General features: G+C 32.6%; 2 protein-coding genes across 3 annotated transcripts; one reads left to right on the top strand and one right to left on the bottom strand.

Moving 5' to 3' along the window:
• Positions 1–516: 516 nt before the first annotated feature.
• On the top strand, positions 517–2305 carry LOC134831737 (collagen alpha-4(IV) chain-like). Its single transcript, XM_063845543.1, has 4 exons — positions 517–659; positions 821–1203; positions 1261–1889; positions 1943–2305. Exons 1-4 carry the CDS (start codon positions 643–645, stop codon positions 2234–2236), a joined length of 1323 nt encoding a protein of 440 aa, XP_063701613.1. The 5' UTR covers positions 517–642; the 3' UTR covers positions 2237–2305.
• Positions 2306–2900: 595 nt separating this feature from the next.
• Positions 2901–10276, bottom strand: LOC134829477 (acetylcholinesterase). Of its 2 annotated transcripts, none has more exons than XM_063842554.1 (7): positions 10150–10276; positions 7055–7687; positions 6245–6380; positions 4874–6044; positions 4626–4813; positions 3964–4568; positions 2901–3837 (listed from the first exon to the last, which is right to left on the bottom strand). In XM_063842554.1, the coding sequence occupies exons 2-7, from the start codon at positions 7315–7317 to the stop codon at positions 3297–3299; spliced, it is 2904 nt and encodes a 967-aa protein (XP_063698624.1). In that variant the 5' UTR covers positions 7318–7687; positions 10150–10276; the 3' UTR covers positions 2901–3296. The 2 variants fall into 2 exon arrangements, with proteins under 2 accessions (XP_063698624.1, XP_063698625.1); XM_063842555.1 differs by lacking the exon at positions 10150–10276 and adding an exon at positions 9499–9535.
• Positions 10277–13676: the final 3400 nt, after the last annotated feature.

The raw sequence follows: 13676 nt of genomic DNA, 5'->3' as shown, positions 1-13676 counted from the left end.
GTTACGCATATCATATTTTTTTTTATCAATTTCGCATCAAGAACTTGACGCACTAACACATTAAACATTCGAATTCCATCTAAATTCATTTTTTTTCTCGCACGTCATGTCACCCCTTATCACTTAACCAAATATTTTGATAATAAATCCGCCGAATGTGCCTTGCATCTCTCTATCTGTCCATCAAATGCCTCTGTTTCGCTATTTGAACACGTAAAAAAAACTGCAGATTTTTCGCAACAATGTGCTTTATCTTCCAAAACTGCAATGATGCAATGAAAACATGTGGCCGGCAAAATCTGTAAACAAACAAGAAATGCCGAGAAAAAGGCTTTTACGCAAAAAATGGAAAACAAAACTGTCCAATATGAGAAGTACACGACTCCAAATCTGCTGTTATCTTGTTTTCTTCCACTCGTTCGTCAATCGTCGTTCGTTAGTAGTTGGCGAGATAAGATATTTTAATTTGCTCTACACGGCGTCTTTCTTTCCAATACACTGAAAGGCGAGCTGTTAAAAGAAGGGACACTCGGAAGTCACAATATTAGTCTTGATTTGTTCGTTCAGGTGTTAGGAAGTTTTTTTTTTGTAATAATTTTTAATCGAATTTTAATCTACTTGATAACGAAAAAAAAATAAAAGATGAGAATTAAACAAGGGTAAGAAAAAAAAGTGAAAAAAAAAGTTTGAGATAATTTTTTATATGAAAAAAATGCAAAAAAAAAATAAATTTTTATTATGTAATGCAAAAAAATGGATAACTGACGTTCATTTGTGCAAAGTGTTGATAAAAAAGCTAATTAAGATAATTATTTTTCAGTCTTATTTTACTTTTGGTAATTTGTATTGTCGTAGCTGAGGTTTCAGCTGCCAAACAAAAAGGAGGTAAGAATGGAAAAGGCGGCAAAAACGAAAAGAAAGTAAAAGGAGGAAAGCATGAAGGCGGTAAACAAGAAAAAAATCAAAAAAATGAAAAATACAACGCCAAAAACGAAGAAAAAGTCGAAGCTGAAGCTCCTGTCGAAGAAGAAGAGCCCGCAATGGAGGAAAATAAGGAAAACATAAAAGCTGAGAAAGCTTCAAAGAAGGGCGAAAAAATGGCAAAAGAGGGAAAAATGAAAAACGAGAAGAAAGCAAAGAAAAATAAGGAAGAACCTGCTGCTGGAAACTGTGATTGCCCGCCAGGACCTCCAGGACCCCAAGGTAAGACTTTTTAATATTTTTTTAAAAATATTTTTTCACAGCTTCTACTTTAAAAAGGACCTCCCGGACCTCCAGGAGAAGTTATCTATCAACCCATCTGTCCCGAAACCCTCAATGCTCAAGATTCCCTTCTTGGATCATGCGGCGGAGCTGCTTCAGCTGGAGGATGTTCATGCGGAAAGGATTGTCCATGCAAACAAGGAATGGAAAATAAATACTCAGCTGATGCCAATGCCGCCATCGAGCCATCTCAAATCTTCATGACCAAAGCAGCGGGAGTTATTGCCATCCACAGTCAAAATACGATCATCCCGCAATGTCCCATCGGTCAAAACAAGCTTTGGGAAGGTTATTCCTTGATGAAACTCGAAACGAACGGACAAGCTTCGAACTTTGACTTGGGATCATCTGGTTCTTGTGTAAAGAGTTTCATGCCAAGCATCTCAGCTACATGCGACATTGAAGGTCAATGCAAGATTGGACAACGAAACGACCGCTCCTACTGGCTTTTGGCAAACGGAACAATCGGAAGTGAACCAATGACCCAAGAAATTGCTCAAAATATCATTTCTCGGTGTGTTGTTTGCGATGTTCCATCCGCAGTTGTTGCTGTTCACAGTCAATCGACAGAAATTCCCAAATGTCCCGCTGGATGGGATGATATGTGGATCGGATATTCCTATTTGGTAAGTGAAAAAATTAATTAAAATCACAAAAAAATTATTAAATTATTTTTTAGGACTCGTCCCTTGGCGAACAAAATCTCGCCAACGCTGGATCTTGCCTCAAGGAATTCCACAATCCATTATTTATCGAATGCAATCCCTCCAAAAACTCCTGCAACTTGCTTGAAAGTCACAAATCCTCGTGGATGATCGCCGAACAGGCACCCGCAGACCCCGTCGAGGCAGTTGTCAAAGAAACCGTCGAGAAAATCGAAGCTGTCATCAAGCAGGAAACTGGCGCCGAGCCACACACCGAATCCGCCATCGAAATTTCGAGATGCGCCGTTTGCGTTAAAGTTGCCGTTTAAATGTTTTTAGTCTAAAAAGTGTTCAAGGTTGTTAAATAATAAAGTTTTTAATTGTATCAAGACGAAAAATGCGATTTTTTTATATGAAAAATCTTCTCTTTATTTTATTCATTGTATAAAAAAATATTTTTATCTCTCACTAATTTCGTCTCATGATAATGAAAATTTACAAATCAACAAAAAATTATTTGTTATCTCGCCTTAATTGTATTTCTTACTCAAATATTTAAACTTTTGCTTACTTTGTATTTATTTTTTTATCAGAAAAATATGACGTTTTACGTCACAAAAAACAAGATTACCGCTACTTATCTATCTACAAACTACCAACTTTAATACTAAAACGGTAAAAACAAAAAAATATTTATAGGACTTTTGTGATAAAATTACTTTAAACTTAATGGACTTACATCTAATCAATTGTCAATTACGATTTATCAAAATTTTATTTACAAGATTATGAATTAATTGCGTTTCATTCACGTTAGAAGCACTTTACCGAATGAGCAAGTAACTTTTTTAACGGATGTTTTTTTTTTTTGAAATGACAGATGTCAAAAAATTAATTTTTGAAATTTGTCTAAATTTTGAATAATTTTTGAATTTTACGTTATTAAATTAACAAAAAATTCAAAAATAATTAAATTTTCCCAAATTTTTAAATTTTCTGACATCTGTCATTTCAAATTTTTATCCGTTAAAAAATTATTTTGCTACTGACTTATTTAAAAAATTAAATCTAATAAATTTCTTAAAATATTTGCACAATTTGGCCTAAATTTTCTCTTTTCTTACGAACTAATGGAAACGTTAAGTGACGTTACGTCAACTTAACGCGACTTAAGAACTAACAAATGGACGGAGACACTTTTGGAACAATTGAGACAAGACACAATTGGATATTTACAAGTTTTTTCCTTAAAAATAAACTTAAAATCTACTTAAAAGCTCGATTTCTACAAGTAATCTTATCATATTTAGTACGAAAAACATTTTTAAAGCTACGTCATCGTTAAATGCTTAAAACTAACTATTAAGTAATGTGACTTTTTTGCGCGATTTAGACTTCTGTTTGCGGAATGCCGTCTATCAGGTGGGTTTTGCTGCTGTTATTGACACGTCTATTTGCTGCAACGGGTCTCAAGGGGCGTTGTGAGTCTCCATGCGGATTCGTTGAGACAATATTCTCCTTGGATTTCGCAATAAGTCGACTACTGTCGTCGTAACGACCATTACTGCTGTTCGTACGTGAATCCGTGTCGATGCCACGCTCGGAATATTTGCTGCTACCCTTTTCCAGTGTGCCAATGGGAGACATTGTGGACGAGTCTTTGAGAGAAATGGCACTTCGAAGAGATCCTTGACTGCCGAATTTGGTTGTTTGGGTGTTGGAGAGCGAGCTGGGCGATCGCATTGACGCCGTTTCGGCAGTTTTTGTCATTTTTGTTGCTGGCGTGGGTGTGTCGCGGAAATCGTAGACATTTTCGCGTGATTTTAGCGGTTGAGAGGCGATAGTTGTGTTATCGATGCCGTTATCCATGCGTTCAGCATCGGGATTTTCAACCATGTAGAGATCGTTTTCATAGTATTGGTCGGCTTCCCTACAAAGAAAAGTAAAAATCATGAGAAAATTGAATAAAAACTGATGTTAAGTGATAATTTTGCATAAAAAAATTCCGAAAAAATATGGTTTAGGGGCAAAATTTATCCCTCATACCTCACCGTACCTCTTAGCATTCCGCCACAAGATACAACTGATGACAACGATCGCCATCAGGAACAAACACGTGCCCGTCATACTCCAAAAAGCGATTTGCAGGGGTTCTCGTGGCTCCCACCAAAACTCTGTGGATGGCGGATACGTTGGTACAAGCATCCCAACAACCGTCGGCAAATACTGCGTCCAAAAAGCACTCTCAGTTTGACGATAATTCATCATTATCGTCGAGTTGTAAGTCGTATTAAGGTTCAAATACTTCAGCTCTCCATTTCCAGCCTTTTCAAAGTACAACCCAAGCACTTGTTGAGGCGTTGGATTGCCATATCTCGCAAAATCTGTGAACGTTTTCATGAAAAAGTGACTCATATTGCGATCGTTATCGGTCCACATCGTTCGATCGAGTCGCAATTTCTTCGGGAAGAACTCGACATCCATGAAAGGAGCGCCGCTGAGGAAGAAATATTCGTTGTCGTGCGTATATTTGCGCCATTCGGGGTATTTAAGACCTTCAACGGTTGTGTTGAGGACGTAACTGTAACACGGGACACCTTGTTCGACCAGAAGTTTCAACATGTGATCCGCTGGAGCGCGATACAGGAAGTCAGAAAGTAGCTGTGAGTACAAAAAATTTAAATTTTTGCCATTTTTACGGAGAAAAAAAATATTTACGTTGATATACTGCTCTCTGATGTGAGTTTTGTTCTTCGGATCGGGCCAATGAGTGTACATATATTTGATAGCTTCGTAAGTTCCGTTCAAATTCAGTGTATAATTGTACCGCAACACAAGTTCACGCACTTTTTGGTCGAAAAATTTCTCATCTATCTCGAAATATGGTCCCAAAGTCTTGTTTTCGACTAAAAATTTAATAAAAAATAATTATTTTTTTATTTCAGTAAAGAAAAAAAATTACTCACATAACATATAGGCAGCTTCCTGGGTCGTCACGCCACTCATATAATGCAATCCTCTGTTGAACATGCGTTTCTTGATCAAATCCTCGGGACTTTCTTTGATAAAATGCCAATCCCGTTCACGCCAACCCTCGTACCAATCTTCGCCCGGATAGCTAATGTTAAAATCAATCACTGGTGCCCACGGGAAAAATCCAACTTGCGGCGGAAACTCGGCATTTCCGATTTCATAAGCATTCCTTGCGAAACGGAGACATTGCACCAACTTCCATGACGTATCGATCGAACATCCAACTTGTTGTCCAAATACTCGACTCGTGTTTTGAGCGCGCCACATGTCATTAATTAATCCCCAATCAGCCAAAGCAGATCCCGATTGCGCGATGACTTTTGTAACGATATTTCGTGTTGCGGGCGCTACCATTAACAATCCAGCGGATGCTGCCCCACTTCCAGGTCCAAAAAGTGTGATCGAATTCCGATCTCCGTTGAAAAATTCGGCGTTATCATGAACCCACTTAATCGCCATCGCTTGATCCAAAATCCCGTAGTTGCCGGGAGAGTTTTCGTCAGCTGTCGATAAGAATCCCAAAGCACCGAGACGATAATTGATGGTAACGATGACAACATCATAGAATGCCGCCATGATATGCCCGGGAAATGTATTGGAAGCACCTTTTTGGAAATGTCCGCCGTGAATGTAGATCATCACGGGATACTTTTGAGGCACGCCGGATTTCGTGTTGGGCGAATAGACGTTCAAATAGAGACAATCCTCGTCCATGTCGCGAATTCCCTTTGTAGCGCCCGTATAAATGACGGGTTGAGGGCACGCAGGACCAAAATCAACTGCTTGAAGGAGTTGCCAACCCCTATGAGGGCGAGGAGGCTTGAAACGCCCTTCATGCGTCGGCGGCAAAGCATACGGAATACCAAGAAAAACATGAACTTCCTTCGTAACTTTCTCAATTTGATGATGCCATGGTCGATAAAGTGACTTTGGGTCGGGATCGTCATACAAATACACTTTAAATCCCTGAACTTGCCCGTAATTTGTCGTCACAAAAATATCACGTTCGAGATATAACGAGCCCTCGCGTTGTTTTCCTTGCAAATCTTCGCGCCAACCTCCAAGAACGCCGGGAAAGGGAGTTTGAATGTTGTTCGGATTGTTCTGCGAATGAACGGAAATAAAAAATTAACATTAGTTTTCGTAGAAAATGTAATTTTTTCTCATCATTCAAAGTGAAATTAAAAACCATTGCACGGCATCTTGCATTGTTGCAATAATTTCCACGCTTTGTGGCTTCACTTGATCGACGAGCGGAGAAATGGGTTACTTTTACTCTCAAAACGTGCTTGTAAGTCACTTACCGGATCAAATTTGAAGCGATCATCTCCAAGTGGATTGTTTGGGTTGTATTGTCCGGGTTGCGATTGACCGGGATATTGAGTGCCATACCCATTTGGTTGGTAGTAACCATATCGTCGATTGTTAAATTCGTAAGTTCTGTAAAGAAAAATTATTTTTTTGTTAATTTTTGACAAGTTTTTCATTTTTTATGACTTTAGAAGATCAAAGGCATTAAGTGAAGTTTTGGTAAGAAAATTAATCAAAATAGTAAATTTTTTATTGTTATTTTGAAAAATTTTACTAAACTTAACGAAAATCTAATGATTTTAATCGTAATTTTTAAATTTTTTACTGGAAATTTTAGGATTTTTTGATATTTTCTGAGAATTTTCAATAAGTTTAAAGAAAATTAAATCAATTTTTAAATTTTTCACTTAAAATTTTTAGTTTTTCACTTAAAATTCAGATTTTATATAAAATTTTTAATTTTTTTTGTATAACAAGCTTTTAAAAGCTTAAAATTTTAATCAAAATAAATTTTTTATGAGAAATTCTCAACAAAAATTTTAAAATTAACATCTCTAATTGCATGAAAATACTAAATTCCATCAAATTTTATCTAAATGTAAATTACAATTGTCCATTTTTGTCCAATTATTGTCTTTACATAGTCTTCCATGCACGCTCATTACCGAAAAAGCACGAAAAAAAGTTTCACCTTTCTCCATTCATTAATTTATCTCCCCAAAATTAACCAAAAAACGGTAAACACCTTCCGTTTCATCTTTAAAATTCCACAAATGAGGTCATTCAACCTATTAAGTTCTTACCTGTAATTTGGATCTCCTGGATCTGGCGGCTTGTAATCCACCCCTTCTCTGGAATAGAATCTCGGATCTCTGTCACGCAGCCAATTTTGATGGTTATGATACGATTGCTGCCCATTCACGAGACTGATGTTCAGCCCAAGTATGAAAACGAGCAAAATATTCGTTTGTCTCCGATATTTGTTCATTTTCGGACTAAAATTACACCTATTATCACTGTTTTTTGCATTTTTTCTGAGATATTTGTGCGGCGACGAGTTCGCCATATTTTTTTTGCTTTTAATTTTTATTATTTTTCGTGATTTTTAAGAGTTTTGTGTCGCTTGCACTCCACATCGCACCACAAACTACTCTTTTTCTTGCAGTTTAATGGTATTGGTGTGTGGCTTTTTAACTTCTTTTTCAACACTAACACACGCGAACGATCCGTTACCGCGAAAACAGGTTTTAGTTTTATGGTTTTGTTACTTTTGTGTCGACAACGACGAACGACATGTGAATATCTCTTTAAACTTTTGTGCTGGTTGTGTGTGAGCGGTTGTTTATTTACATGATTAACGCTTCAATGATTGTCCAAGTCCCTTATAACGGCCAGAATCTCCGATTACGACGTCATTCGATACCTTCAGGTCATTCCTGTGGAAGAAAAAAAATTAAATTATGAGTCAACGAGTCTCAATTTACAATGAAATTAAAAAATTGTAACAGGTTTATTATTTTTTTTCTTGCGAAAGGTTCAAGTTTTATCTTATCAGCAGCATGTTGATAAGAAATTCGATCGATATTGTTTACATGTGCATGACGAATCATCCGTTCGATGAATAACTCGCACTGGAAATGTTTTAAAATCACGCAGTAATATCCTTCCTCTTTGTTTCTCGCACCACGCTTCACGCATAATTTTCATTAATTTCGTCAATTAAGTATCACGATGTTTGATGACCGTTTGTAACCTCTTGCGTGACTCAAAAAACAACGACGACGACGTTCATTCATAAGTCTCGCTCTCTCCCGATGATACAAAAAATAAATTTAATTGGATGAATGAATTTTTTTTTGTCTTTTCAGATACACTTTTGTGACGGTCTTCAATAAATCATGCAATAAAAGCAATTTTTCTAGGGCAAGAAGGGAATTCGAAGTAATTAAGTTTGTTATATTTTTATTGCCACACCTTTGTTGATGGAAGTTACATAAGGAATCGTTCCTTTATTGTACGGACATGAAAGTCAATCAATCAATCAATACAAAGGTGAATAACTTTTATAAGCAATTTTGCGGTTTTTGGCCGAAAAATCGATTTAGGATTCGAAAAGTCATTAAACTCGTGCAATACTTTGAGTAATTACTCATTAAATTGATTTAAAAACGAAAGTTCAACACTTTTGCTGGTTTTATTCTTTTTTGAGTGACGAACGAGTGACTTTCCGTTATATTCCAAAGTTCTTCGATTTCAAGTGCTGAAGTTGCACAAATATTTGTGGTATGATGAAAAAAACATTTTTATTTTTGTAATTTGATCACGTTGTTTGATCAGTTAATTCTCACTAATTCTCGTATACGTGAGTTGAAGCTTTGGATTTTAAGTTTTATGCTTAAAGATGACATCAAAATTATTTTTTTTGTTTTTAAAATGTACAAAAGTATTGAAATTTTGACATGAAACAATGAAGTTTTGTACAAAATCTAATTAATTTTATGAAAAGGTATCTCGTCAAAATAAAATTTTAGAATTTTTTTCTCTAATATTGAGATAAAAATTTTTTGATTTTAAGAAATTTTGACAAAAAAAGAACTTTTTGTTGTAATTTTATTACTTTTTATAAACATTAAACAAAGTATCTTTGTTCAAATAAAATTTTCTTAAAAATTAAAAAAAAAAAATCAATTTTAAAAAAAAATAAAAAATTAAAAAAATAAATTCAATTTTTAAGATAAACATCGAATGAGTTTAGGATAATTTTGACAAAAATATGTTTATAAAAAAATTTATATTTTTTTTTTTTTTGTTAGAATTCATTAATTTGTAAAGCTTTTTTTTCTTGCTCAAAAATTGATTTAAAGTTACAAAAAATCTCAAAATTCGGATTTTATCACATAACTTGTTTTTCTGAAGAAAATTTTGTTGAAAATTTTTTTGAGAAGTTAATTTAAAAAAATATAATGAATTTTTTAATCCAAAAATTAATTTCAAAAATTATTCAATGAGAACTTTTTCATCAACTATGCCATCAATTACTACATTTTTGTACCACTTAACTGCCTGACTAATACAGTAATTAAGATAATTTTTTTCTAAAGTTGCACATTTCTTGAACATAAACAACTTTTGCATTGTTTTCAATTATTCACACATTTATTAATGCCCTGATTACTACTTTTTTACTTCATTTGCATCTTATTTTGCTTCTTGAAATTTAGAACACGTTACACAAAGCAATTTTTACCACGTTTTTCTCAATAACTCAATAAATTCTTAAAAATGTCACTTGATCATTTTATTATTTTTCATATTTTTTTACGTTTTTACAAGGAATTCCAGTCAATTATTAAAAAAATAGACGAGACATGAATCAGATCGTCGTCTGTAAGTATCTAGATAACTATTTTACGATGACTAACGAATTATTATTTTTTTTATCTATTTCATAATAAAACGTTGCAGGTAGAAATATTTAACGATAACAACACACTGATGAAATTCACTTGTTTGTCGTTCTGTTCCATGGTTACACAAAGCTGTAGTTGTTTGTAATATAAAATTAGTTACATATGTTCTCTCTAACACAATGAAGTTCGTCACTTGATGTCACGACGTTTTTTTTTGGAAATTTATTTTAAAGTGAAATCGAAAGTCGTTCAATTTTTGTTGATTTTTTAAAAATAATTTTCTCAAATTTTAAGAATTTTATTATTTTTAATTTTTTTATTTATAAAAATGTCACTCGATTGACTGCACTTGACCGTTAATGAGAATTTTGCCACCTGTTTGATAATTTTTTCACTCATTCTCGTTAATTTTTTGATTTTTTTTTATTTTAAAAATTATTTTTAAAAATTTTTTATTTTTTTAATTAATTTTTTCATCAAAAAATCACCTTTTTCATATATTTTTTTAGCTTTTTTTGGACAATCAAGCAGTAACCAACGCCCTATATTTGTTTCAATGTTTCACGTACGCGAGCACGACAGGTAAAATAATAATGAAATAAGTAAAAACACGTCTATATCCAACGAGCAACTCAACACAAGTGTTCGATTTTAAGTCAACAAGAGTTTCTTTGCCGTACCTCCGTCGTACTAATGATATTTTAACGAACTTGATGTTATTGTTGTCTGCGTGCGTAGCGATATTTTTATGAATCGTGCATGCATTCGTTATAAAAATAATGTTTTAACGTGAATGAAACAATGAGTCGTTGGTGGTTGTAACTCGTTACTGGTTTGTGTGTTAAAAAAATGCAGCGCGATGCATTTTTACAATGTTTATGTTTATATTTTTTTTTTGTATCGAATGATAAATGTGGAAATAATTACTCCGTAATTCGATATGTTTGAACTGATTAAGAGATTTCTTGAAGACTTTGGATGAATTGCTTCCATTGTCAGTAGTTGTCGTCCTAAAGAACGTAAAAAAGTGCAAAAAACGAACATGAAATGAAATCAAAAGCAACCTTGACCGAAATCTAAGCGATTATTGACGTTTGAATGCATCTGAGTCACATTCGAAGTTGAATAATTTTTCAATAAAAGTCGCGCGATCGACTGAACTCGTTGAGCAGATGAGCTTTAATTAAAAACATTAATTCAATAAAAATTTTATCTAATCAGATTTTATCATTTTTTATGTTTTTTTCTTTCTCGAAATGTGTGAATCAAGTAATAAAGTCTAATTATTGTTCTAACTCCCTTCTTTTCTATATTAGCTCGTTAAAGTGTGTGATCTGATCAAGTGTCACTTAATTCTGTTTGTCATGATGGGTACATCTTATGCAGAGAATGGATGTTTAGTTTGACCCAAGAGTTCAATTATGTATAATTGGTCGTCCTACGTTCAAAGTGATATTTTTGTTGTTTCATTAATTTGTCTTATTCGTGAATATGAATGATAAAAAGTGTGATTCATATCGAAGTTTTAATTCAGGAAATGAGTAAATTTTAGCAGAATTTGAATATTACAATTTTTTGTATTTTTTTTTCAAAAATTCTTATTCTTAATTTTCCAATACATTTTTCACATATTTTTTGTTCAAATAGTAAATTGAAAAGTAATAATATAATATATATTTTATATTGATAAATAAAAATAGTAAAGATACAAATATTTACTAATAATTTTTTGATAATTTTGAAATTTTGTTCTTGAAAGAAAAAATTGAATTGTTTTGAATATATGTAAGTTTATTTTAAAAAAATCTTAAAAATCATAATTTACAAATTTAGGCAAGTACAATTTCAAAAAATGTTTCACATTATTTTGGACCTCAAAAATTAAGGAGGCGGGAATAATAAATAATGTTATTGTATTATTGATATTATTGATTTTTTCATCTTTTTTTACTATTTTTAAAGAGCCCTCAGAGGACCAAGAAAACAGCACGGAGTTCAGAATTATGTCGAAGAAATTCAAAGCTGTCGGCGATAGGTTCGGAATAGCTGAATCGCACAAAGGATGGATGAAATTCAAGCTGCTTTCCATCTGGAATTTTTGGCATTGTGGGCCCGATTGACGAATGCCACATCAGAAATATATGTCCTGCCAACAATTCGACCTACTTCTAAAACAGAAAGAAATTTCATTCTGTAGTACTGCAAGGTAAAAAATTATGACTTTCTGGGTCTCTGTTACATGATCTTTACCTTCTTCTAAGCCGTTTGTGACCACGAAAGGCGATTCGTTAACGCATATATCGGAAGAGTTGGAAGAAATGAATGAAGAAAATGCATTTGTCGAGTGGTCGTCCAACGATTGAGCGCAGAAATTTTTGAAAAAAAATTTTTTGACGTTGATGGACCGGAAATGGCAACCGATGTGATTAGTGCGTGTGTTACTTTACACAATTTCCTCATACGTTCAAACGAAATTGAAGACACTGAGCTCAATCATGATATTGGCGAAGCAGACGACAAAGAGATAGAACCAGCGAAACCGTAGACAAGCGAAAACAATTTTTAAATTTATGTTAATTTTATAAAATTATTACTAATATTTTTTGGCTCAAATTATTATTTTTTTATTTTTTTTCGAAAATGAAGTTTTAAATATTTTACACATTTTTTTTAGTCATTTAATTTGAAAAACTATTTCAAAATCTATGTAAAATTTCTATATTCCCCATAGTCATTTTTGATAAAAATGAGGGGGGAGGAAACGCGAAACAAAATAAGTTTTTGGAACACCCTTAACAGACAAATATATTTTAAATAGTAAAAAAATCTTTTTGATCTAGTTTTTTTTTGAAAAGTAAATCAAGAGCAATACTTGATATCGTTTTTTTTTTATCAAAACCGTGTCAAAGCCATTTTATGTCTAATTTCGCCTTTTTTTAGCTTAAAACTACAAAAACTTGATTTTGAAAAAAAAAATTTTTTTTTGACTTGAAATTCTCCTCTTTTTCAACCCTTTTGACCTTTTAATGTTAGAACAAACTTTGCTTAAATCGAAGTTAATTAAACCATATTGCACACAACATTAATCAAATTTATCCTCCCATTCAATTCAAGTGTGCAACAAGCAAATAAAAGATTTCACCCTCATCTAAAATCATATCTTTTACCTCTGATAGTAAAAAAAATAATTTTACTGTGATTCTTCTACCGAAAGTTAGATGGAGCTACCATCGAAATTTTAATTTTTTAATTTCAATCTTTTTCTAGTTTTTATATTTTTAAATAATTAAAAATTGAATTAAATAAAATAAAAAAATTAATTATTTTTTAATTAAAAATAACAATTTTTAATTCAATTTAATTAAAATCTTTTTCTATTTTAACTAAAATCAACAGATGGTCCAACATTGAGAACAGATTTTTGTTTCCCCTACTTTTTTTCTCTCTCTCAATTTATTTGACCGGCTTTTTCTGCTCTCTTCAATAAATTGCATTCAATTTTCATCCAAGTCCAATTAAAATGCACTATCTAACTTGTACGCGACGCTTGTATGGAACTCTTTATGTCTCCATATCGTATGATAAAAAGTTGTATGAAACACTTGCACGAAATGCATACAAAATAAAACAAGAGGGAACATCAGTGCAATCATTCAGCAGTGAATCGTTGGTGCGGGTGGACGTGTTTTTAACCTGGAAAGTTGTAGGAGGAACATTATTACAAATAATTTAAATATTAAATTTTTAATAAATTTTATATCAACAAAAATTTTATAAATTAAAAAATATTATTAAATATTTAAAAAAAAATAAATAAAAATTTATCAGTGTTAAAAAAATAAAAAAATCGTGCCAAAAAATTAAAAAAGTGCAAAACTTATCAATTCAATAAATAAAAAAAAAATAAGTAGAAACAGCAATGACCATATTGTGTTAAAAAAATATTGAAAAGTTTTATTAGCAAAGTTAGATTAGAATTCAAGAAATTTTTGATTTAAAAAAAATTTAAATAAAA

Source organism: Culicoides brevitarsis, chromosome 2, assembly GCF_036172545.1.
Source record: "Culicoides brevitarsis isolate CSIRO-B50_1 chromosome 2, AGI_CSIRO_Cbre_v1, whole genome shotgun sequence".
NCBI lineage: Eukaryota > Metazoa > Arthropoda > Insecta > Diptera > Ceratopogonidae > Culicoides > Culicoides brevitarsis.
Note: the sequence above shows the minus strand (reverse complement) of the source record. Positions and strands in the feature narration are given on the sequence as shown.